This window comes from Xenopus tropicalis, chromosome 3 (assembly GCF_000004195.4).
Source record: "Xenopus tropicalis strain Nigerian chromosome 3, UCB_Xtro_10.0, whole genome shotgun sequence".
Taxonomy (NCBI): Eukaryota; Metazoa; Chordata; class Amphibia; order Anura; family Pipidae; genus Xenopus; species Xenopus tropicalis.
The window spans coordinates 82402489-82430210 of NC_030679.2; the positions used below are offsets into that span (position 1 = coordinate 82402489).

The window sequence follows — 27722 nt, forward strand, 5'->3', positions numbered from 1 at the left end:
AGTTGCAATTATTTCACAAAAACTTTTGAAACACTGATGATGTATAATAAATGTATATTGGAAAGTTGCTTAGAATTAAATTTTTTCTTTAGACAAGAATTTGGATTTTCATCCCTTTAAGTGGTTTTGTAAAGCACATTTTGCTTCTATTTGTCTATAATTAGAGATCTGCCTTTCTACTTGCTCTGCTTAGAGGCCACTAGAAAGTGTTAATTCACTATTATTTGCATACACCATATTCTGGCAATATATTCTTTAATACAGTAACACAGTCAACTAAATTGCTCAGCTGCTGGTATAGCAAACAGGACAACAGACTGCAGGCAGGAAAGACAGTGCAGTGCAGAGCGTATCTATACAGATATTTTGGATTCTTGGAGAATATGTGAACCAGGTCTAAGCAGTGGTACTGCTTGTTTTCTTAGCATGTGGGGCCCTTATTGCCAATAACCTCTTGCAACCAATGGCAACTAAAGTGAAGTAAGCACAATATGGCACCAGTTACCCTATTATATAAAGTAAGTTCTCAAACTGAATGTAAATGATCTGGGATGAAACAACTACATGGAATAGCTATAAGGACCCTTACAAATGCTTCCACTCTTGGGTTTTTTATATGTGTTTCGCTGCCCTCAAACACAGGAGTTAATAGAGATAATTTTTTCTCTTCTATGTAGCTGGAGCCATGCTGAACTACTGAATACAGGTGAGGCCCTACAGGCTCACTTTTGAATTTAGTGGTTCTTTTTATCCTCTGTAGTTTCTACTCACAGGGCCAAAATCAGTTCCATTAATGCATTTATTCCCATCTGGTGGAATTCATGGGAATATGAGCATAAACTTCTATGTAAGGTCCCCAATGGTGTGAATCTCTCCCTCTAATTCTGGAGGGAGAGAAGACTTTTTTTTCTCCAGGGGCAAAAACAGCTAGGTGCAAGCTTCAGAAAGTCCCTTCTCTATACTCCTAGTGATGTGTGAGAACACATGCAATTGGCACTTGTAAGTATATTTTTGTTACAGCAGAAAGGAAATAGCCTGTGCATAGAGAAGCCTCATAAACCATGAAGGAGATGAGTCCACACAGCTGCAGATCCAGTTCATACTAAACAGACACTTAACCACACTCTCCAAATCCACTTGATATCATATTGGCACAAACTTCTATTAACCTCACTTTGGGTTTCACACCTAATGTGTAGAGGCATGGATATTGGCATCTCTCCTTCCAATGAAAGCTGAACACATTCTTTAACTGCATCATGGACACACCTGAAAAGAAAGCACTTATTAAATTGTTTGCATGAATATTTTGCCAAATAAACAGAGCTTTGACGGGTGTTTATTTTGGTTTTATTTTAAAAACATTATCTTAAGGAAAGAGTGTTGTTATTCTATTGCTGATGATGGGTCGGAGTGGGGTGCGTGAGGGTGTTACTAGTGACTCCTGAAGAACAACCACTAGTTTTAAACTATTCTAGTATTAGATATGGGTACAACTACTACATACAGATCAGTCTGTCAATCTACATGTTCCAACAGACATATAATTGGTCAGTTTAAATATTATCTATCTATCTATATCTATCTATCATGGAGAAGGAGCTGCTGCCCAAGGCATGGGCCTTTGGGTGTCTATAATTAAGTAAGGCCTGATTAGCAAAAATTTTTTTACCAGGTAAAAACACCTATATACTCCAATGATTGCAAAAAAAAAAAAAAAAAAAAAAAAAAAAAAAGTTGCACGGGAGCGGCAAATAGTACCCATTGAATTCACTGCATTTCACAATTTTTTGCAGTTGCACAAATTTACCAACCAAGGGAAACAGGGCAGATTGGCTCACACAGCTTACATGGCTAATCATGTCACATGTAACAGCATTAATTTCAGTGGAAAAAAAGTACAATAGTGAGGCTTAAGATCCTAAAGTCTAGATTTTGCTTATTCTAAACAAACCACATCATGAAGCCCCAGGCACTGTCAAGTCTGGGATAAAGTTTTGGAAAGACACCAGTCAGGACAAGGGTAAAAAAAAGAAAAAAAAACCCTTGTAAAATTTAATCTCTCCAAAATGCCTTTCCACCGTCAAGCAAAGTTTCCTCCTACAGGCAACTTCACACCGAAGCAATGTGTAGGCCTTTCCACCAGTGATTTGAGTTGTTGCCGGTGGGAAGGATTTAACAAATCTGGCCCTGGGTGCTTACATACAAAGCTGCCAAGTTCCATTATGATAGAAAAAAGGGTGGGAAAAAAAAACTTGCCGACATGGAGGATGGCCAGGATTTAATGTAAATCATTAAGAGGTAAATTTCTAAAGTATAATACTGCAGAATGTACCCAGGTGTGAATTCCCAGATATCCCTAACCATTTATAACAATAAATAGATGGCAGTGATATGCCCTGCATTTACTTATGTATATACATATGAAATAATTTAGTGTTACGCATTTTAACTGCAGCCATTTACACAGTGGGGCATATTTATTACAATATACAAGCCAACACCACCCCCCAGCAACCAACCAGATCTCTGCTTTTGTTTTCAAAAGACATGCATTTTCAGCTCTAATTGCTGATTGGTTGCTATGGGCAACATTACCAGCAATGCCGGCCCACACGACAGCAATTTTGCCCCAGAATGTGTAACAGAAGGTATATCCACTGTGCGGAACGTCTGAAAAAGTTACTAATATTCAGTGTAGGTAAGGAGCATTATACCAATGATTAGCTGTAGAGGCAGCACGGAATCAGTTAAGTGAATTGCAGCCTACAATATCCTACCTATAAATCAATTGCAGCATATTTCCCTTACAAATATACTGGACTAAAAGAGTATAAATACCCAAAACAGCCATAAGCCAGGGACATAATTGTCATGATGAAGTAATATTGAGAATACCAAATACCGATCTGCAGAACAATACTACTGCAGCAATACACCCTGCCTTATATGCTAACTAGCGAAGGACAAGTCAGCACTAAAAACTGAGCTGAATTGACCCTACCTGATTATAGAAAATGAATGGGAATAATAAATCATTAGCTGCTGCTGTACAACCAGCATAAATACTAAACCGTAGAATCTCATAGAAATGTTCCACATTCACTTATAAACAAATTTCACCAGAATGAGCAACAGTTTCAATGCAGCCTAGAATACAAAATGATCTATAATACAAAAGGACCATAATTCCCTTGCATAATGCACAAGCACTACAGTTAGTGTTTTGGGGTCCGCAGTAAAACAAAAACAGCCTTAAGGTACTGAATGGCCTAAACCCAAAAAGGCCACGAAACCCCTAGCGCCACATTGTATGCAAAATGCTATACGCATAAGACCCAGAACCCTCTTGAAAATGTATACTCATTTGCCTAAACGCTAAATAGGTGAAATATGGCCATTACAGTGACATTCACAACATAAAAATGGCCTTATAAATAGAGGGTTTAGACTGATACACACAGTTTAGTAAACAAAAGGGTCCCAGCCCATAGCAACAGGCACAAGTTACTAACAGCCTTAGAACTTGAGGGCTAGCCCTGAAATCCAGCATTAGCATATCAAAAGACACACACCTAAAAGCTGAAACCGACCATACGCAGAGGCACACACAAAACATATTAAATGTTCTAGATCTTACACTGACAACATTAGCATAAATACATTAAATGGATTAAACCTGCAGATTACTCATGTCCAACTGCTGTGATACAAGTATCGGTATGCCTGAATTGCTTTAGGCTAAGGAAGACCAACCCACTTCTGTGTTATATCCTAGTCTTATGACTAAATGGTTCTAATGTAATGGGCAGGTTGTGATATTCCCAGTACACAATTATCGAGTGTCCCTAAATGTAAAAGAGCCTATTGTGATATAAGCAGTATACAATTACTCAGTGGCCCTAAATATAAGGTTTATAGCAGTACCTCAAGTATACAATTAATTAGTGTAAGGCTTGTAGTGTTATACACAGTATAATTACCGAGTGGCCCTAATTGTAAGGGCATGTAGAGCTATACACAGGAGTGTCCCTAATTGTAAGGGCCTGTAGAGTTATACACTATACAATCACTGAGTGGGCCTAATTGGAAGGGCCTGTAGAGCTATATGCAGTACAGTACCCCATTACCAGGTAACCATAAATGTAAAGGGTCTATAGTGAAATACACAGTATACAACTACTAAATGCCGTAATTGTAAAAGCCTGTAATACTTTACACAGTATACAATTACTGAAAGCCCCTAAATGTAAAGGGTTTGCATAGATTCAGTGTTATACAGAATGAACCAACATTGTGGTTGCAACTAGAATTATTCATCCAGTATTAACATACTAGAGTGGTAAAGCAAGGACAGACCAGAAATCAGCCCAGACAGTGAGTATTATTAGCAGCAATATGTAACAACGGGAATACCTGAAAATACATGATCCTCTTAAGCCTTCATAGAGCAGGTTGAGGAACATCATGTCAATATACTCATGTATTCAATGTACTCAATATTCATGTGCTGTTAGAAAACAGACTTGTTGTAGAACTGCTTGCACCAAGTTCAGCTCTTTGCCTCTGGGTGATAGTGATACAGAATCAGAGCCAGAAGCCTGTAACCAGAGCTCCCCCATAGCAGGGTGTGGATAATTAGCTCAGGCTTAGTAGGAATCACCCTGCACCTGAGAGCCCCAAAACTGGATATAATTCCTCAAACCAATTTGCACATGGAATATAGATCTGCTGCCTGAACTGGTCAGTCCCCACATGACTAAGTACCTACTTATTCACTCAGACCATGTAACCACATAAGGGACAACTTCACCACCCACAAAGTAAAAGCCTTAACTTATGTGCATAAAAGATAAATTAATCTCGTTCCTGTGCAGTTTTAGGCAGAAATATGCTACATTTGCCTTCACTCAAGCGCACTCAATGGCACAAGTAGGAGGTTTTTATAGTAGCGTGCAGATTTAAAGAGAGAACCACCCCATCCACCAATTAAAAACATCCAATAGAAATAGTTCCCTCCATGCTAATACAAGGTGGTACAACTACTTTGGAGTCTCTTTTTGAACGTTTGCAATACTTACCTGCACAATTCGGTAGCCCTTTGTCAAGAAACCCTAAAACCTGACTCCCCCTAAACGCCACCTTCTCAGCAAGACCCTGAGGTGGATCTCTCTGCAATGCAACCCCCTTTTTTGAATCTGACTATACTCATTCAGAGGCATAAAAGCACTTGCACGCGTGTGAATGGGTTGAATTGCAGAGAGATCCACCTTAGGCTAAATGCCTGTGTGTGAGGCCTTAGTGTTTCAAAGGAGAACTTAACCCTAAAAACAAATATGACTAGAAATGTCAAATTTTATATACTGAATGGGCTGCCTTTGTACTGAAGTCCCCTGCGTCTCTGTATAACAGCCCTAGCACACACAGAGGAACACAATTTGAAGGAATTTAACCTGATCCAAAAAAATCAGGTCACTTAAAACTATTAAAGGCATAAAATATGAAGGAAATGTGAGTTATAGGCATTATGATATTAAAATAAGGCAATGCAACATCTCCTCAACATGGAATATGATAAAAAAAAAAGGTTTTTAAAATAATGCTACTTAATACATGTATTATTATGTTAATGATAATTAAACATTCATTTAATGGATAAATGTTTTTGTAATGCTTTGGAGGCACTATTTACCAGGATACAAAATAAATATAAAACATTAACATTTATTATAAACATATTTCCGTGCAAATAGAATAAGTTCTTATATACATTTTTTTCATAATATCCAAATTATACAATTATACTTTTGTTAAACTGATTTTGGTATATGGAAGAATGTGGTTTATAACAAACTTGAAATGATACATCTTTCCTTCTCACATTCTAGCTTGTGACACCTAATTTGCCCATTGCAATGTTTTACATTTGCAAACCTACCAAACTTTTTGTTCCATGCAGTGTTGGATATATCTGATGAACAGACCTTATATACAAGTTGATCAGATTAGAAAATGGATCTTGTAACCATTACAAACCAGAGTTATAATGATGTTTAACTTAAATTTTATGTAATTTAGTACAAACTAAACAATTTTTTTTGTAATTTTAAGCTCAGAATTACCCTGCATGTTGAGCTGGCCACATAAGGGACAACTGATCAATATTATTTGGTCATTCCTTCTAATTTCTATAACCACTGATTTCTATAATGTCCCCAGAACAAATGCTTGACTGAACTCCACTTGTGAACCAGCACATTTGGACAAACAGAAAAAAGGCCAGCCAGTGATCCTCTTTGCTGGGATACTAGCACTGCATTTCAACAACACTGATTTGATTGGTTGTCTGAGCAGTTATTCAACATATATTGTAAAAAATGGGCAGCTATCTTCATTCTGTGTGCTTTAGGGCCGTGGCAGATGGCGAGATTAGTCGCCCCGATATGCCACCGGCTTGAATGTAAATTGCCGGGGGGATAGCATATATGGCGCTGCGATTTCCTGAAATCGCGGAAGTTGCCTTGAGAGAGCCATCCCACCTGCGATTTGCATTGTAGCCGGTGGAATGGCATTTCGGGAGATTAGTTGCCCATGACAAAGGAGACTAATCTCCCCGCCTGCCACGGCTCTTAAGGTAAGCTAAAGCTGGCCATAAACGTAATGATTTTTCTTAACGACCAATTTCAGTGTGATTCAAAAAAACCCTAAAATTATCTTAAGGTTAGTGTGTACTGACAATTATCCGACATTGTTCAGAAAATCGATTGGGCAGGTTTAAAAATATGTTTGCCGTTAACGATGAAATGTGTCCATTTTTCAATTATTTGCAGGACCAAACAAGCAGCTACCACAGTTTACCTAGCTTCAACTAGACAATATCGCTTAAAATGGTCGTTTTCCTTGATGGACAAATTGTACTTTTAAACATTTACTAGAAACTTGGTTGTACGATAACTAAAATATCTTTTAAAATGCACACGTGTATGGCCAGCTTAAGTTACAGAGTAAAAATCTCATCCATGATCCAAGAACTATATTAGATATGCTTAGTTTTTGGATGTAAAATGCAAGTTGTTCTCCATAAACCATTTTGGATTTTAAATTATTATTCAAAAGAAACTTTGCAAATCTGCTTGAATTCATAGTCTTTAAGGGTCAAGGCAAAAGCTGCAAGACATTTTCTTAAACACTTTTGGTTTCAATACCTCAGATTTATTCAAAAGATTCAGACTTGTGAGTTTTCTGATGTGAAACAAGATTTGAGTTCTGGTTAAAAGATCTTCCACATATTGGACACATATATGGCCTCTCTCCTGTGTGTGTTATGTGATGCCTAGCAAGATTGGAACTGTTTGAAAACCCTTTTCCACATTCAGAACATACAAATGGTTTCTTCCCCGTGTGAATGCTCTGATGTCTAACCAGGCTTGAGTTTTTTGTAAAGCACTGGCCACATTCAGAACATATATAGGATTCACCTCCAGTGTGAATTCTGTAATGTTCTGCAAGACTTGAGCTTCTAGAAAAACCTTTCCCGCAAACAGAGCAAATAAAAGATTTCTCTCCTGTGTGAATTTTATGATGCTCTGCAAGGTTAGAGCTCCTAGCAAAACGCTTCCCGCACTGTAAACATTCAAAGGGCTTTTCCCCGGTGTGAGTTCTTATATGGTCTATAAGATTTGAATTTTTGGTGAAACATTTTCCACAATCAGAACAGGCAAATGGTTTTTCCCCTCTGTGAATTCTTTGATGATCAACAAGTGTAGAACTGCTTGTAAAACGCTTTCCACAATCCACACAAAGATATGGTTTTGCTCCAGTGTGAACCCTTTGGTGAGTGGAAAGATGAGAGCTTTTAGTGAAACATTTTCCACATAAAGTGCACATATATCGCCTGCTTTGCAAACCTGTTGTCTGAAAATTCATAAAGTGTGTTTGAGAGAGGTATTTTTCTTGCTCTTCACAGCCCATTAGGCCTTCATTCTCAACTGGCTCATCCATAACTGCACTACTACAGACAGTGTTTATAGTATCTGGGAAGATAAATGACCTCTCTGTTTCAGCTTCTGCACACTCTTTTTCAGTAACTGATAACTCATGTGTCTGTGTTGGTGTTTGAACTGAAAATATGTTGGTTCCTTTAAGATTTTTCTCTTTAGGTAAAATTAAATCTTGTGCTACTATCCTAACTGGTTTGCTTTTCCGCTTGTTCTTCCTGTTTTGCCTCAAAAGATTTGCCGCAGGATCCCTTTCATCACTGACTGTTCCATCATTTGTAGAATCAACATCAGAAAGTCTTGTATGGTCTTGTGTGTGATTATCCATGTTTGTACCAGCTTCTGTTACGATTAAACATATGATAAAGTTACGTAATAATTTAGAAATTATTTAGAAAATATTTTAAAACACTCCTACCATAGCTACATTTGGATTTTGACTAAAAAATTCATGTACTTTGAGGTACAGTACTCAGATTTCATCCTTCCTTACCTGTAATTAGATATTTTTCCAATCTGTTTTCACAATTTGGCTAAGTGCTGCAAGAGCATAAAAAGGGGATTGACTTTACATGGATGTCTGCTCTTTACTGATTCCACAGCTGTAATGCAGAAAATCTAATTTTCCTAAACACTCTTTATATAAAACAAACACAAAAATATTACTACCCTCACAAAGGGATGAACTACATTGGAAACGTTTACAGATAATAAACTATTGTCAATGCTGTAAGAATAGTTCCCCTGCATGACATGGTATCATGTTTTTATGAAATCATTAAAGTTAATGATGCCAATTTAGGAGTCCAGGTAATGCTTGATTATGTACAATGTTCATCTAGTGGTAAAGGGATTTAATCTTGGTATGTCTCCTGTTTTTAGTGATACTTTACCTGGTAAAACTATAATATTTATGTATGTATGTATGTATGTATAACTTTATTTATACTTTAATGAGTTAGACAGAGTTAACTAGCATCTATTAATATCTGCCTTCATCTGCCTTTACCATCACCAAACTGCATCTCCAACCATACACCCCTAACCCAGGCTTTTCTTTGTCTCACCAGGTATGTTTGCTGCCATCCACTTTCCTGACTTGCACCACCTTTTCCACTGCTGGGTCATTTTAAATGTATGTTTGCTGCCATCCACTTTCCTGACTTGCACCCCCTTTTCCACTGCTGGGTCATTTTAAATGTATGTTTGCTGCCATCCACTTTCCTGACTTGCACCCCCTTTTCCACTGCTGGGTCATTTTAAATGTATGTTTGCTGCCACATCTGCCGATTTTTGTATTTTCTATATCTGCTTTTACTGCTTGGCTTTGATCAGTGACATTCATTATCATACCCCCAGTGTAATTGCATTTCCTGGCTCTGTATAAGGGTAAATCATTATCTCATAACAGGCAATAGGTGTGAATTTGGGTGTGTTAGCTGTCTAGCCAATTGGGCCCTCCTCTCAGAACCATGTGACTCTCTTGAACTTTTTCATTGGGATCACTCTGGGAGCAGCTTGGCAGTATAGCAAGTTAAAGTATAGCAAATTTAAGTATACTTTAATGAGTTAGACAGAGTTGGACAGCAGTTGGAACAACAGTGAACATATTCCATCTGGGACTTCGCCTGAAAATGACTACACTCACTTCATTCCTGTTGATTGTATGCATGGTGCTCCCTAAGGTAGTCTCTTCCTTTAACCCTCCTGTTGCCTGTCCATACTCCATGCACATATCCTCCTCCCTGCTCCCATCTACATACTCTGGCTCCTTTACCCTTTATAAATTACTTACACCTCTGTTCCCCGGTCTCTGTTCGTACGCGGAGGCGCAATCATTTTAAATCCTCTGCTCATATCTGCTCACTCTTTTTCCTATTACTGGCTGCAGGGGATGTCTCTCCAAACCCCGGGCCCTGCTCCATACCTACTTATATTCGTCCTCGTCCTTCTGTCCCCATGCCTAAAGCCTGTCGTACCTCTGCTGTTTCTAACCTTATTCAGGTTCCCACTCTTCCCTCCTCCTGCCTTCCGTTTTCCTGTGCCCTTCTTAATGTCCGTTCCTTAACTAACAAAGCTACACTAATCCATGATCTGTTCTGTTCTAAATCATTCCATCTCCTCGCACTAACCGAAACCTGGCTGTTACAGAATGACACCGCCACTGAAGCTGCACTCTCTCATGGCGGCCTGTCTTTCTCCCACACCCCCCGGGCCACTGGACGCGGTGGGGGAGTTGGAATTCTCCTCTCCTCCCGTTGCCGGTTCGCACCTATTCCTATTCCCCCTGCTTTTTTGTTTAATTCATTTGAGGTGCATGCCATTCAGATCTTCCATCCTCTCTCTGTACGGGTGGCTGTCATTTACAGACCCCCATCAGCCTCCTCCCCTGCTACCTTCCTCTCTGATTTTGAAACCTGGCTCTCCTTTTTCCTCTCTACTGACAGCCCTGCAATCATCCTTGGGGACTTCAACTCCCACATTGATGATCCCTCGCAACCCTGGCCCTCACGTTTTCTACGTCTAACCTCCTCTTTTGAGCTCCAGCAGTGGACTAATGCTCCGACTCATAAGGATGGCCACTTTCTGGACTTAGTCTTTACCAAAAATCTGTCCCTTTCTGTTTTTAACAGTGTCCCCTTTCCCTTCTCTGACCATCACCTCGTTACATTTTCTGTCTCTCACTCTCCTTCCCAACCTGCTCCTTCCCCCGCTGTATTAATTAGAAACACACGTGACGTAGATCTCCCGGCCTTAGCTCACTCTTTCAGGTCCAGTCTCTCCTCCTTTAATGAGTTGTCTGACCCTGATTTGCGAGTACAACAGAATACTAGATTGGATTAGTGGAAGAGTATATATGCTGAGGACTTCCCATACCAGTCAGTTGAACTGAAGAAGCTGCTCGGATGAGTAGTGAAACGTCTTCAATGATTACTAAACAAGTCCAGTTGCTTCAAATTTATTTATACTAGATATACCATGACCTGGATGAAGGAAAATCTTCATAGACAACAGAATACTAGCCTCCACCATTGATTCATTTGCACCCCTTCAGCCCAAGCACACTCGGGTGCAAAACCCCCGCCCCTGGCTGAATGTGCAGACCAAATTCCTACGCTCCTGTGCGAGGTCTGCGGAACGTATGTGGAGGAAATCCCGTACGCAAGCAGACTTTATCCACTATAAATTCCTATTAGCCTGCCTAAATTCTGCCCTGTCAAAGGCTAAACAGGGATACTACGACACCCTCATAAACAGTAATAAATCCAACCCAAAACGCCTTTTTTCTATATTCAATACCCTTCTGCGTCCCTCGCAGACTCCATCACCTGACTTTATGCACTCTCCCCAAGGATTTCTTCCTGAACAAAGTGGAGTCCATCCGCAATCAAATTCCCCCCTCTAATAATACTAACCAGCTCCTCCTTCCTCTGCCCCCCTCTGCATGTCTTAGCTCATTTGGTCCCGTAACTGGCTCTGAAGTATCCCGGCTTCTTTTGTCGGCTCCGCTCACCACTTGCTCTCTAGACCCCATGCCTTCTTCTCTTCTCAAACACTGTGCTGCTGAGCTTACTCCAGGTCTTACTCATATCTTCAACTCTTCTCTGTCTTCTGGAAGTTTCCCCTCTTCTTTCAAACAGGCCTGTGTCAATCCCATCCTTAAAAAGGCCAAGCTGGACCCGTCCTGTCTCGCTTTTACCGCTTGCCTCCAAAATCTTAGAGCGCATTGTCTTCTCCCGTATAACTAACTTCCTTAATGCACATAATTTACTGGACCCGCTGCAATCTGGCTTTCGGCCTGCGCACTCTACTGAGACAGCGTTGTGCAGAGTTACGAATGATCTTCAGGTTGCCAAAGCCAGTGGTCACTTTTCTGTACTAATCCTCCTAGATCTATCGGCTGCGTTTGATACGGTTGACCACTCCCTCCTAATGCAAATTCTGCATTCGATTGGTCTCCGTAGTCAGGCTGCATCCTGGATCTCTTCATACCTCTCTAACAGTTTATTCACTGTCTCCTATGCTAACAAAATCTCATCTCCAGTTCCTCTTAATGTGGGGGTACCCCAAGGCTCTGTACTTGGGCCGTTGTTGTTCTCCCTTTACACGCTGTCTTTGGGAGATCTTATCCGTTCATTTGGCTTCAAATACCATCTGTATGCTGATGATACCCAAATTTACTTTTCGACCCCTTCATTAACAGTTGAAACTGAGACTCAAATCTCTAACTGCCTCCTGGCTATCTCCAATTGGATGAACCAACGCCACCTCAAACTGAACCTAACAAAAACTGAACTAATGATCTTTCCGCCTAAGCCAGGTCCTACTCCCCCCTTTTCTATCTCTATTGAAGGCACCCTCATCAACCCTGTCAATTCCATGCGTTGTTTGGGGGTGATTTTTGACTCCAGTCTCTCCTTCTCTGACCATACTAACACCACTGTCAAAACCTGTCACTTTTTCTTACGCAATATTGCCAAAATCCGGCCCTTTCTTTCTACTGTAACAGCTAGGCTGCTCATGCATGCTCTCATCCTATCCTGACTTGACTACTGTAACCTGCTGCTAACCGGCCTCCCTAACTCCCATCTTTCCCCCCTACAGTCTATATTAAACACCGCTGCCAGAATTCTCCTCCTCTCATCCAGGAGAGTTCAGGCCCTTCCCCTGCTAAAGTCCTTATCGTGGCTTCCTGTTAAACAAAGAATAGTTTACAAACTCCTTCTCTTAACCTTCAAAGCCCTCCATTCCTCTGCTCCTCACTACATCTCTTCCCTGGTGTCTCCGTACGTTCCTGGCCGACTCCTTCGTTCCTCGCAGAGCAACCGTTTGGTTGTGCCCCCCCACTACTACTGCTGTTTCCCGCCTTAAACCCTTCTGCCTTGCTGCCCCTTACATTTGGAATTCCCTCCCTGATGTCCTCCGGAGAGAATCCTCCCTCAGTCTTTTTAAAACTAAACTTAAAGACTACCTTTTGGAGCACTCACCCAGCACCTGATCTGGAAACTGGCACTTATACTGTAATGTCACCCACTGTGACCTATAGCACTTACATTTGCCCATTTGTGTCTGTTAGTTACCCCTCCCATATAGATTGTAAGCTCTACAGGGCAGGGACCTCCTTCATCTTGTGTTTCTGACTCTTATTGCAACTGCACCTTGTATTTATTGTACTTTGTATTTATCCATTATCTTTTGTATTTATCCATTATCTTTAACCCCCTGTCTGTATTAATGAATTCTACTGTACAGCGCTGTGTACATAAGTAGCGCTTTATAAATAAAGATATACATACATACATTATAAAGTGCCACAAGGGTACACAGTGATGTACAATCTTACAAAATTACACACAGGGAGGAAAAGTGTTATAATACATAAATACAATAAATATATATAAATGCACAGGGAATAAGTGCCATGTGGTATGAGACACAGTAGGAAGGAGGTCCCTGCCCCGTAGAGCTTACAATATACTCAAACTGCCAGTTTTTTCTTGGTTCTTACTTATATCAAGATGGCAAAGTCGATAAAGAGAATTAAGGAACAAAAATACAATCAGCTGTACAAGTATCTTAGTTACAAATCAGTCGTTTCAACAGAACCAATGCGCTTTTAAAAACGGAGGTTTTTCAAATAAGGGATCTTTCCATGACTAAAATTTCCATACCTATAGGGGCTGATTTATGAAAGTACAACAGGTACGAAATACAAAAAATTTGTATTTGTTCGTACTGTGTGTATGTTCTGCGACTTTTTTGTATATTTGCGTGACAAAATCATATTGTCGCACAGAGTACGAAAGTTTCAATTCATTCAAGCTTCGGTATGGTGACTTTCCTTGGGCCAGGTTGAAGCTGCAGAAAGCCATTGAGTCCTATGGGAGACTTTCCTTGGGCCAGGTTGGAGCTGCAGAGTGCCATTGAGTCCTATGGGAGACTTTCCTTGGGCCAGGTTGGAGCTGCAGAGTGCCATTGAGTCCTATGGGAGACTTTCCTTGGGCCAGGTTGGAGCTGCAGAGTGCCATTGAGTCCTATGGGAGACTTTCCTTGGGCCGGGTTGGAGCTGCAGAGTGCCATTGAGCCCTATGGGAGACTTTCCTTGGGCCAGGTTGGAGCTGCAGAGTGCCATTGAGCCCTATGGGAGACTTTCCTTGGGCCGGGTTGGAGCTGCAGAGTGCCATTGATTCCTATGGGAGACTTTCCTTGGGCCAGGTTGGAGCTGCAGAGTGCCATTGAGTCCTATGGGAGACTTTCCTTGGGCCAGGTTGGAGCTGCAGAGTGCCATTGAGTCCTATGGGAGACTTTCCTTGGGCCAGGTTGGAGCTGCAGAGTGCCATTGAGTCCTATGGGAGACTTTCCTTGGGCCAGGTTGGAGCTGCAGAGTGCCATTGAGCCCTATGGGAGGCTTCCAAAATCATGCACTGAAGGATCAAAGTCAGAAAGTTTTTTCTGCCGTTTACGAAAATGTAATGACTTTCAGATCGCCAATACGATATTATCGTGACCGATACGATTTTTTTCGTAAGAAATTATCGTATTTAATCCAACTCTTTCCCATTTTGGGTTTCGAACTCGTACTTTGATGAATCAGCCCCTAAGTCTGTGAAAATCGTTTAAACGTTAAATAAACCCAATAAAATGTTCTGCCACCAAATATTAATTCACAAAGCTTCTTTACCATCAAGAACAATGTACTGTTTTATTATTACAAAAAGGCAATAATTAAAAACATTGTTTAAATAATTAACTTATGAGGCAGTCTATGGGACATGGCAGTCCATAATTTAAAGCTTTCTGGATAATAGGTTGTCCAAGTTGAATGATTTTAAAAATTGGTTGAATTTTAAAAAAATTTGAATTTTATTATTAAGGGGGTGATTAATGTTATGGTTCGAAAACTCAAATTTATGGTATTTATTAAGTGCAAAAAAACCCTAAACTTGAATGTAAAAATTTGCTATTTGCAAATTAGCTGTCACAGGCAAAGTCAAGCCATATTCTCAAACGCGAATTTGAGTTTATTTGAACCAGTTTTCCTTATTAATAAACAAGCAGCCATTTGATAAACAAGTTTTTTCGATTTAGAAAAACAAACTTGAATTCACAAACTCAAAAACTGATTAATAAGCCAATAAGAACTGCCAGAATTTAAGCAGACATCTCTTTTGTAAATTCCGCATATGTGACAGTATTTGGTGCAGAAGAAACTTTTCTCAATAATAACGAGGATATTATCAAAATTATCTGGATAATAACGAGGATAACAAGAATCTGAGTGCAGAAAAGAGGTTTTGCTGGCAAAGTTTCTGGGTATAGGACATTTCTAAAAAGACAGGATTTATATTTGAATGTTTGTGTAGTTATTAAAAATGGTTCAATCAAGGTTTTTGGTGGTTTCCTCCTGGTTGTCTGGAAAAGGCATACCCTAAGGATCCAGGGAATCCTGTATGAAATATTCTTGTTTTGCTTTCTTTTGATCATGTACAAGGCCCAAATTTAACAAAAAGCAATGTATTTTAATGAAAGGCATCCTTACCTAGTTTACTGAGGGTATGTTCACTCTCCACGTCTACTTTATACACTTCCCTGTATGTACCTAAATATTGCTCCATACAAGAATAAAGTGCATCCTCTTCACATCTTGCAGATACCTGAAACATGAAGCACATAGTCAATATATTCTGCGCTGTAAGTGATATCATAACAAAATGTATGAATCCTTTTTTGTTATTAAACTGGACACTGGCTTGGTACAGTCAGAACTATAATATACATCATTTACAGACTAATTATGATGTAATTTTTCATTCAGAGGACATTAGTGGGAAACACATTGGGACATAGTTCCATAGATGTAAAACACAGTGAGCGACAAAGGTCAGGAGAATAAAACAAGATAGCTCAGTTTTATAAGTTCGTATAATTGCATAAATGAAATAAAACCTAAAAAGGCATACCTAACAATCAGTATTACACTTTCTTTGATATAAGTTATTTCTACAAGTAAAATACATTTTTTTAGATATACACTTTTAAATATGTTTTGCTCTCAGGGACACTAAACTCTATTTTTAACTATTTTCTTCCTATTCATTCTTACAGCCATCTGTGGAACTTTATAATCATGGCTTATGCCTGTATGTAAATCTATTATATAAATATATCTAACTTTACTCAAGGCACAAACTTGATGAATATAGAGTGAGATAAAAAGAAAATCTGGGTAGAGATAGCAAGAAAATAAAAGGAGGGCCAAACAATTAGACAGACTGACAGATAGAGGCTGTTGGAAAAGGACCACATCAATGCACCAATGCACTCCTTGTCCCGACTGGATTTTTTTTTTAACTTGCCTGACTGGCAACTGTCTGATTTTTGGGCAGATATCAGTCGGGTAGGCCTGTATTAGGGCCCCATACACTGTTTGATAAGCTGACAACTCAGACTGTTGGCATCTTTTATCGGCCCATGTGGCCCCCTTTAAGATTTTACTTTTTGTTAACTTAATAGAAATTTAAAAATAAAAAATACTTCAAAATAGGTGAAGGTAAGATTCACCCTTACATTTTACTTAGAACACAGCAACAACATTGTTTTTCCTAAGATTTGTAAATAAATGCTAAGTTCCAAGCACCACTATGGTACTAGATATAAAGGCGCAGTTGAGGTACCATCAGGTAATAAGCAGCAATTTTTTTTTTAGTTTATATAAAGTAACCAGTCTCACTGCAAAATAATCTTCCTTCATGTCACCAAAATAAGACTATAGAAAAGTTGTTGTGAAAAATTAAAAGACAGTCCTAACTCTTCCATGCTGAAAAAACAGACTACACAGATTTGCCTCCATCCGTAGTGTATTTTCACAATCCCAAGCTGACCCTCACCTTTTGCATTAACACTTGAGATATCGTCTTTGCAAGGTCCATGATCTTCTTGTCACTGTTCTTTTCTTGTGCTAATGAGATGAGTGGATCTTCTGTAAGGATGACCTGGTCCCCACATCTATATTCTGCCACGCAAGGGCTACTGTGGGGGCCCTTGTCATTTTCCTTTTTCACAACTACATAGTCCTACAAAATATTTGATACAGAAATGAAAAATTTTCTTTCTGATAATCTCCCATTTTTGAAAAGCAATAAATAATATGTTAGAAAATGAAATGAAAATGAATGAAATCTCATGGATCAAGCAAGTAAAATACTAAATTAAACTGAAATAAAAAACATTTCAGATATGCCAACCTTTTCATAATTGGAAATGATCTGAACTTATCCTTAATGTGTTTTATCACAACTGTATAAAAGCATACTCTCCCACACTACTATATAAATAGGGGCATAGGAAAAAGTTCTAGGCCACACTTGCACCTAGTCCCAGCTAGACTACATAAAATACACAACTGCTATAGCCACCTCTGTTCTGGAGGTTGCAGAAGAGAGCACAGTTTTACATATGCTAATAATACCAAAGGGTGAAATAATTTTATGAATTGATATTTGTAGTTACTAATATTGAAGCCTTTGTTACCTCTGAAGCCTATGCTACAAAGTTGTGAAACAGTTTAATGGTTACTGTGGAGGCAACATTCAGTGTCATCTGTCATACCTCCCTACATTTGAAAAAATGTAAAGAGGGACAAAAAGAAATGCCGCGCCCATTTTTGCAACCACACACCCTAAATACCACTCCGATTTTAAAAATTTTGGCAGGTTATTTCAAGTTTGAACACATTTCTGGGGGTTTTGGGGTCTTGTTTTATGCCTTATTACAGTTTTGCTAAAAAAAGGCGAAATTGTTGTTTAAGCTGCGTGTCTCAGTTCCCCCAAGAAACCCGTTTAGCTTATTAGTTACAATGTCTCTAAGTGCAGGTGTTTCTTGCTTTTTTGGGCTCTCTGCCAAAAGCTACTTATTTAATTAAGTTTGAGAAACATTGTATCTTTTTTTAAGCATTCAGTACAGGAGATCAAAGAAAAACGAGGGACTTTTCTTAAGAATCCAGGACTTTGAAAGAGAGACCCCTTTGTTGCGAACTGAAGGGCTGACAGCATGACTTTTCCCCCGTCACACAAAGTACAGAGAATTAAAAAGAACACTAACCTCTCCAATCAGAAGGTAGATGATCTCAAGGGTGCAATTAAAGATCTTTGCAGTCGTTTGGCTCTTGTCTTTGGTCATCTTGTTCACCAATATAACTAAGTTAGCTAGATGTTCTGAGAACTGGTTCTTCTCCTTGTGTAAGTGCTTATTACCCTCTGCAGTTAAAGTATTAAAACACGTTTAGCAACATATTACTGTTTGATGATTTGCATGAGAACTTTACCATAAAACTGACATTTTCTAATTTCAATTAAAATGCAATCTAGTTGCTAGGGACAGTTATACTGGAAGTCAAAAAGCAGGCTTGATTTTTAGTTATTTTTTAAATTTGCCTGGTTCCAAGTTATTTTTCTGTTTGTTGATCAAATCGGTATATGGTTTATGAAATTAACAGATAAATTAAATTCCAGATTTCACAATAAATATATTCCACAAATCCTGTCTGCGCAAGAAGTTAGCACTCAGGAGAAATGGAAATTTGGAAATGGGTAGTATATGAAATATTATATAATTGGCAATGGGTTGCACCTTGTGTTCAGTCTAACTAGTATCTAATGTAGAGACACCCCTGGCTTAAAGCATAGGAACTGACCCAGTGCTGCCACTACAGCTAACATTTTCAGTCAGTCATATAAAAATTACAATTCTAAAGAGGCCTATTTTATTAATCTCCAGTGGATATGGTTTACCCCTAGGTCATCCCCTTTATCATTTTTCCTTATTTCTTTCCTTTCCAAATATATTTATGATTTGTTTTCTTCACACAAAACATGAACATAACAAAATTCAAACTGGAGAACTGTAGAACAAAACGTAAAATAATTAAATAATTACAAAAAAATAAATACCACTTGTCAGTTGTCTCGAATGCTATTGCTTATTAACATGACTAACCATTTATACAAGGACAGTATGACCACAATACATCAAATGCACAGTATCTAGCCAAACATAAGATAGCCTTCTGTTTCTAGGTGGGTCATAACTTACCCTCTTGTGCATCTTCATGATAATCAGAAGAAAACTATTGGGGAACACAAAAAAAACAGAAACCTATATCATCAAAAGTGCAATATTTTCTTGAGATGTTTTGTTTAAAAATTTGTAAACTAAAAAAATCGGTTAGGAACTACACCCCCAAGTGAATAAAACTGCTGCCCCTTTACCTTGGGTCATCTTGCCTAGGCTGGCAGGCCCCTCAAGTACTGCAGAGAGCTGGCTGCTGTATTTTCCATGAATAAAGATTTCTCTGGCAGCAAATGTAACTTGGCGCATGCGCAGTAAGCTCCCAATAGGCACAGTTGCTTTCATGTGCATTTCATGTGCCTAGCACAGGGTGCACAAAGGAGTTGCAAATAGTTGTGCAGTGTTCTGCAGGAAAGTACCCCAGTGGGTTGGTTTTTTTAAAGAAGAAGCAAGGCCAACTATGTGTAAATGGATTTCAGCTGTATATTTACAGGAGAATCAATTTAAGCCTTAGGCAGACCTATATTATGCTCTCCCCTACAGTCTACTTTAAACTCCACACAGCTCCACAACATGAATATATGTTTCAATAACACAATATAACTGTTAATTGATTCCACTATACACTGTAGGTCTATATTCACAAGAGTAAACACCAAAGCTTAAAAGAAAACTATACCCCAAACAATGTAGGTCTCTATAAAAATATATAAACAAGCTCATTTGTAAATCCCTGCTTCATTTAAATCAACAATTTTCATAAAAATATACTTTTTAATTTTTTTTTTTTTTTTAATAGTACCTTGGGTAATCCTATACAGAAAATTGCCATTTTAAGAATTAAGGGCCGCCTCCTGGGATCATAGGATTAACAGTGCACAAAAACAAGTCAAGGCACACATACATGCTAGGTCACATCAGCCAACTAAACTATCTGTCGGTTAAATATTCATTCTGGGGGTATAATTTTCATTTAATGCAGCTAAAACTGTTGGGTACACCTGTGGATACAGACCAGGGATATAGACCAGCAGAGAAGAATAAAATTATTTAACACCAGAAGGAAGCTCCTGGTACAGACTGCCATGTTGGGGCACATATATGTGCATAATGAAGGAGTGTGCCAACTTACTCATAATACATGTGTGTGTTTCTAAGACCGGCCAGATCACATACATGCATGCATATTATTAGCAAACTTCCTCACACTGGGAGTTTTTCTTCACAAAATACTCTTGTTATCCCTGAATGGGCTCTCTTAGGTTGCGCCTCAGGTGGGGGAAACAATTTTTGTGTGGGGTGGGTACAGGAACAAAAAAAGTGGATAAAAGCATGGTTATAGGGCATCAATTGCAAAAAAATTGTATTTCTTCCACTGCAGCCAGATGAGGAAAATAATAGTGTCGGTTGAAATATGAGCCCCACCAACTACCGTGACAGCCCTCACCGGTTTCCTATTTGCAGAGTGGACGACTATGCTGGGACACATGCATGTGCACATTTAAGGGGTCATTTACTAACGCCGATTTCTTTTTTTTTTTAGATTCAAAATCAGATAATTTGCAAGCTAAAACTTGTTGAGATCATGTCAATGGCAGATTTCCCTTCCCTGGGGGACCCTTCTTTGTTTTCTGCAACTTTTTCATTTCAGACTTTTTAGTAAGTGTCAGACAATTGTTAAAATTATTAGTTCATGCAATTTATATAAAAAAAAAAAAAAAAAAAAAAAAGAAAGAAAGTTAAGAGTAAAAGTTAAGGTAAATCTGCCCCTTATTGTCTCAGAACCTGCCAAGACTACATTCATTTTTCAACTTGCACTTTAGTTTTTCCCTTCCGCAGTGTGGGCTGCAGTGGGGTAAACAGTTTTTGTGCAAAATTTCCTGACCCAAGCATCACAGCTGGACAGATTCTATTTATTAATGCAGTTACATAACTTATACAATCTTCTTATTTCCTGTAAATTCTTACCTGCCTAGGAGAGGTGTCTACAATTGTTTTTTGTATTGATCAACAGTTTTTAAAGAATGTAAATATTTTATGACCACATTCCTCAACATTTCCATGGAGCTTTGGACTTCTTGTATTTGTGAAATAAATACAACCTAGATTTGTAATACTGGGGTATAGGTGTCAGTGTTGCTTTCATCCGTAAATTATACAGATCACAAAAACGATGACGCTACAGTAAGCAAATGCTATAGAATCTACATTTACATACTGTATTTACCTTATGGTAAAATGCCTTACCTAACATGTAGTGCCAGAGGTGCTTTTTGTGGTTAGTACTTAAAAGGCTAAAACGATTTTTGCAATATTCCTTGTTACACTTACCTCTTCAGCCAGGAGCTGAATAATCATTTTAGTGAGTCCTAACATTTTCCCATAGCACAGGTTCTTGTCTTTGTTGCTTTCATGTATATTTGAATAAGGCACAGGCTCCACAACAAGATTATCGGTCCTACTCTCAATGATGTAGTCTTTGTGCTTCTTAATAATAATATAATGCTAAAGATAGAAAAAAAGAAGTAAAAAACCCATCTAAAAATTAAAAAATTATAGTAAAGCATTTATTAAATTATAGCTACACATACCCTTGATTTACATCACATCAGGAATTTTTTTTTTGCAAAACTTTGATGTACACTCCAATATCATTTATTGTGCTACAACCGACACATTAAATTGGATGTACACTCCAATATCATTTATTGTGCTACAACCGACACATTAAAAAAGTGCGTTCCACAGAGTGTTCATTGTTCACATTAGTCCCCGTCTCAGAGAAGCTCACTATCTGTGGCCCATTTCACATTAACGCCATGTTTTTTTTAACCTGAGTGGATGATTTGGAGTTTGGGACGAAACTAAGCCAAGTAATGATAATACAGACACATGATCATTATACAAACTCCTCTGGGTAGTACCCTGGTCAGAACTGAATTAACAACAGCAAAGGAGTATAGCTAACTAAACCACTATACGACTCAACATAAAGGGTCATATGAGTTCACCCAGCTTGGCCCTATCTAATGTAGGTTGGTCAAAAGAGCAAGCTACAGAGTCCAGCGCAGTTCTCAGCTCCAGTGTGGACTTTGAGTTGGAGGGCATATACAATATACACTATAAGTTCAACGCAAGCCTAAACCATGAATAAACTACAGGGCTGACAAGTGCCCCAGAGAGAAAAGTTGAATCATTTTCTGGCCCCTGGGAAGAGGGAAATGATAATGGACCTAAAGGAAGTGACTACTCTTGTCAGGTAATGCCTTAAACATGTCCTTCTCTAGTGCAAATTTACCAGAAAGGACAGCACCTGTTAACCCAAATGGGTAGAATCTGCCTCTCCTTTAATGAAAATACAGAAGATTTTACAAATAAGGCAAAAATCCCATGCCCTTTCATTTTAGGGTGATACAGGCACTGAAAGGATGTCCAAAAGCAGTCACCATGAAGCTAGGGCGGGCAACACAATTATTTGTGAGCCTGTAATGATGTATGGGATATGAGTCGGCTGAGCACCAATAGACGCACACCATATTATATAATAAATACTGAAACGTTAAGTTATTCTGCCAGCGATCATAGCAGCAATGACCCATTCATCACATGCCAGCAACTGGAAAACTAAGGTCTCAAGAGCAAGACCATCAAATGGAATTCCTGAGAATGTTGGTAAAATACCGGACCTAGCAGGTCTGGAAGGGGAACAGGTTCACTCTTGAGCAACTGATGATGTCTGCGAACCACACATCTTTTCCAGTGAGGCATGATGAGCATAACCCAGACTTCCTCCTTTTGTTGAGGATCCTTGGAAGAAGTACTGCTGCTACTGAATGGGAAGATGTAGACAACGCCAATTGGCCAGGGGGCCGTCAAAGTGTCTAAACCTGCCAACTTTGGGTCTCTTGTCCAGGACATGAGTCCCTGGAGCTTGTGTTGGACCTAGAGGCCATAAGATAGCTGATTCTAGCAGGGGCTTTACTTTCAAGGATTTTGTATATTCTTCCAATGCAGGATTCTTTTGGGCACTCTGGTCTCTCCCCACACTCCAAACACATACAGACAGGTAGTTTAAACCTAGAGGGTGTGATGTGTGAAAATAAGGAGCTTAGATTGCAAGCTGCACTAGAGCAAAGACTGTTGTCAATAATAAGCAATATTTCTGGTACTGTGATGCATTACATGTTAGGGCTACATAAATAATGTATAATTAAACTTGTCACTTGCTGCCTCTTCTAAGCAGAGTCTGCAAAACATTTCCCCTTCCCCATACCTGTCCAGTCAAAAGATGAATAATCTTCATGGTATGATCTAAAATATGCTCATCCTCCAGCTTCCTTGTTTTGTTCATCTTGTGTCTCATTGAAAACTTATTAGATACTACCAACCCTCTGAGGAAGTTGGAGGCTTTCTGCAATCAGAATAGGGAAGATAAGCAACATTGTAATATAAGTATAGGATCTCTTATCTGGAAACCCTTCAGGCTCAGGACGCACAGAGCGATTTAGTCACCTGCGATAGATCTCTGCTATCCCAAGAGACCAACTGATGTAAAATGGCTTTCTACTGGCAAAAATCGGAGTCGCTGGTGGAAAGCCCTTCACATTGCTTCAGTATTCCAAACTCCTGTAGGCAACTTCGCAAAAGTTCAGAAAACCGAAGCGAAGTGAAGGGATATCTACTGGTGACTCGTACTGTTGCTGGTGGAAAGCCATTTTGGAGCAGTTATTTGCCCGTGATAGCAGAGATCTATCGCAAGCGACTGAACCACTCTGTGGGTTCTTAGCCTTATTCATAAAGCTTTGGATTAAGGGAATGCTAACTCCCATAGAGTCCACTTTAAAGAATAAGTAAACCTTTTTTTTTTTTTCTATCAGTAAATTACTCTAAACAGCCTCCAAAATTACCTACCTTTGTCCCAGCATTCTCTCTGACCTGGTTCCTCAGTCAGAAGGTGTTCTTTCTCTTTGCTTCCTTGTGCAGAGTGAAGCCCCGCCCCCACTTCCTGTTCAGGTCTCTCATCAAAAAAAAAAAACCCTGCTAATGCACAGACTGGATCCTACTGCCTCCAGGCATGCGCAGAAGGCTCTCCACTCCGACAAGGTTGTCGAATTGAAGAGAGAACTGAACAGGAAGTGGGGGCAAGGCTTCACTCTGCACAAGGAAGCAAAGAGAAAGAACACCTTCTGACTGAGGAACCAGGTCAGAGAGAATGCTGGGACAAAGGATGTCCAATGTATGAAACCCACTTGTACAGTGCTGCAGAATATGTTGGCGCTTTATAAATAAATGTTAATAATAATAATAATAATCATCGTTATCTTTTTTTAGGGATTTGAATGTTCTTGCCCTTTAAAGAATCATCATACTTATGATACCCAAAAAAAGTTAAAATATACATGGCACAGTTAGATGCCATGGATTTATTAATGTATTAGCATACAGAAAACACATTATAGTATAAGAATGTAATATCAATATACAAACATAACATTTTAATGTGTAATGTGTTAAAAGTGCCAGCTAACACGATACCTTTCAGCTGCCCCAGTATGTACGCAGGCAAATTAGTGAGAGAATAGCATGAATATTTCCCCAAAGCCAATGTGAATGAAAATAATTACAGGTCAGTTCAGACCTTGCAGTGGCCTGGTGTGTGATGGACCGGAATAACAAAGCTCCTGAATGGCTTATTTGTGGAACATGTCATCAGACAGTCCTTCACTGCATAGGATTTAGGGTGTTGTAGTTCTCTTTGTATTTCCACAGAGATAGCAAAAGAGCTTTAGAACTACATTTCCCAGAATCCTTTAATAATAAAAAAAAAAAAACCCCATGCAAAACATCAGCCAGTTTCTATAAAAACATCCATGAGTGTGGGAGTTTGCAGATGATCCCTTACTCCTCTGCCCTGCCCCTCTAGCTATCATAGCTGTTCTGTCTTACACTGCATTTACCCTGCAGCTTTAGTCACATACTCCTGTAAGAAAACTATTGTGATGAGGAATCACTGGTGCACAGAAAGTTGCCGAGATTACGTAGCAATTGGATCATGGTTTATACATAAAACATATAAATGACACTACTAGAACTACAGAAAACCGATTATTAACATTTTTCTTAGCTATAGCAACTCTAAACAATCTGATTGCCTGCAATGGACACAGACATATTGTTTGTGCAGTTATACAGAGACCCCCAATAAAGTGTGCTGCTATCCAGAAAGATCCTAACGTGATATTAATCTGTATCTGGATACTAGTAGACTGTCCAAATACTGTATTGAAAAAATTAAGGATGTATCTATTTTATGCAAACTGATGGGCTGCAAGGATTGTATTAAAAGACACTGAAAATTGTTTTGACAAACACACTCAAAATACTTCAATGAAGATTAAAAAATGGGCTGCAGGATTTAAAGACTGTGAAATGTGCAGGTATACAAAGACAAAAGTTTAGTGCAGAGCAAACAATAATACATTTAGCTGATATATATATATATATATATATAGTAACAACCCCACTGGTTAAGTATAAATTAAAAGGGACAAGCATTCTGAACAAACTTAATAAACAATTTCATTTTGTAACTTTTTTTATATAGTAGTATTTTATATAGTGGGAGGTCACTGTGCTCAATGGCTTCCCACCATATAAACTATTACTTTGTAAAAATCTCCCCCTGGCATTTCTAGCTGTACTTACAGGGAAGGTGCAGCATCAAAGCACGTATTTCCAAAGAGATTACATTTAGGGCTCTGGCACACGGGGAGATTAGTCGCCCGCGACAAATCTCCCTGTTCGCGGGCGACATATCTCCCCGAAATGCCATCCCACCGTCGAAAATGTAAATCGCCAGTGGGATGGCATACGCAGCTGCGCGATTTCATTGAAATCGCGGAAGTTGCCTTGAGAGGACAGTCCATGTTTGATTGCCACCAACACACATTCCGAAATGACAGGGAGACATACGCATGCTATACTTTAACAGTCTTTAGCAATGCACAAAAAATGCTGGGATGCAAGAGCACTGGATGGATATACAGAGCTGCTTCACACTAATAGGTTTCCACCATATTCAACTAATCCCTAAAGGACAACTTAGTCAAAGCAGCCAAAAGCTATATAAAATGCTAAATATCTTTAAAAAGACTTCCAAAAAGTTTTATAAAAGACTTTAAACAAAAACTTATTACCTTAGTTTCACTGGGGTTTATGTGCCCCTTTATAGTGTGTCAAGTGCTACTACACAGATACCAAATCCCAGCCACTCTACTATAGTGTACAATCATATACAGCCCAAGGTGCCAAAAGTTGTAATGCATAGGTGGAGAGAAGCCCTATATTGAGTTGTAACATATTGGAAATTCCATGTATTTAGACTGTAAGCTCTATGGGGCAGGGACTTCCACCCTTGTCTTTTTGATTCTTAACTTATTGCAACTGTACCTTCTATTTATTGTTATACTTTGCATTTATCTATTATTTTAATAACCCCCTGTTGTATTAATCTATTCTACTGTACAGCGCTGCGTACATAAGTAGCGCTTTATAGAAACAAACATGTGTAACACTTAGCAAAGTGGAATATGCCTCTGTATAACAGCATTTTGCACACAGTATATCAGCGCCCTCCAATACACAGGCCAGCATAGTAGAGTGTGTAGGAATTACTCTTACAGATACTTTCTGATAGACAGAATGCGCAGTCTACCTGTACCCAGGCGCCTCAAAATGCCGTCACAACCACGTGACTAGAAACTGTTCCGCTAAGCACCTCACAAACAAACAAGGAAATATGCAGCTAACCACGTTTGGTTTCCAAAAAAAATGCTCCCCTTCTGATACCTTAGATTTCACCATTCATATAGGGAGTTGATACTCATGTTGTGTAGATGGAACTTTCTGCCAAATCCATTCTGCCTGTCTGTGCTTCTGCATAGCGTTCCTTCCCGGTCACAGCTCATTTTCCCGATTGCCCTTCATCCAATAGACACTCTCTTTGCAAACATGGGTTTAAGACTATTGGTTAATAGCTTCAGCTAATTCATTAATGGTACTTTAAGAATATCTATAGGGGCGGGATAAACACATCGTGACAGGCGGATTAGAGAGGACTGGGGGAGGTAAAGAGCTGCCGGTGTTCACAGTACTGAGCTGACAATAGGGGAGGGCGGACAGCTGTAAAAGTTAGGGACTGAGGGTAATTTCACAAACTTGCATAAGTAAGAAAACCTGTCTCTGGCATGAATGAACTAATATGCCAATATACAATTCAAAAGGCGTGTTTGGTGTTTATGTTACTGTCGTACTTATCCTAACCATTGGTTTCTTAATTATTTCAGTTCTCCCAGTATTTTTGTGTGTGTTACACTTTATGTCTGCGCTTTCTTATTCCAACAAAATATAAATAATGTATGTCCGGCTGTGTGCTTGGTTCCTCGGCACTTTCAAATTCCAGTAGTGAATGAAAAACATCTCCCCATCCTCTAATCTCCTGCACTGTCTAGTTGCCCACTAGGACTATATATACAGTGGCTTGCAAAAGTATTCGGCCCCCTTGAACTTTTCCACATTTTGTCACATTACAGCCACAAACATGAATCAATTTTATTGGAATTCCACGTGAAAGACCAATACAAAGTGGTGTACACGTGA

The 27722-nt window shown here is 39.1% G+C and overlaps 1 protein-coding gene across 5 annotated transcripts; it reads right to left on the reverse strand.

The window, feature by feature from the left end:
- Window positions 1–320: 320 nt before the first annotated feature.
- Window positions 321–27224, reverse strand: LOC100493797 (oocyte zinc finger protein XlCOF7.1). 5 transcript variants are annotated; one of them, XM_002931874.5, is made up of 9 exons: window positions 26913–27223; window positions 23338–23475; window positions 21396–21569; window positions 19089–19122; window positions 18099–18253; window positions 16886–17071; window positions 15538–15652; window positions 7206–8339; window positions 321–1269 (listed from the first exon to the last, which is right to left on the reverse strand). In XM_002931874.5, exons 1-8 carry the CDS (start codon window positions 26925–26927, stop codon window positions 7213–7215), a joined length of 1944 nt encoding a protein of 647 aa, XP_002931920.2. In that variant the 5' UTR covers window positions 26928–27223; the 3' UTR covers window positions 321–1269; window positions 7206–7212. The 5 variants fall into 5 exon arrangements, with proteins under 5 accessions (XP_002931920.2, XP_004913097.1, XP_012815488.1 ...); XM_004913040.4 differs by lacking the exon at window positions 321–1269 and having other exon boundaries at window positions 5622–8339; XM_012960034.3 differs by lacking the exons at window positions 321–1269; window positions 26913–27223 and adding an exon at window positions 26779–26865 and having other exon boundaries at window positions 5622–8339.
- Between the last annotated feature and the right edge of the window lie 498 nt (window positions 27225–27722).

Coding starts and splice junctions, on each gene's coding strand:
- LOC100493797 (XM_002931874.5), bottom strand. Junction 18,254..19,088: donor TCATGAAGATGCACAAGAGG/GTAAGTTATGAC, acceptor CTTTAACTGCAG/AGGGTAATAAGCACTTACAC. Junction 17,072..18,098: donor TCTACCTTCTGATTGGAGAG/GTTAGTGTTCTT, acceptor AATATTTTGTAG/GACTATGTAGTTGTGAAAAA.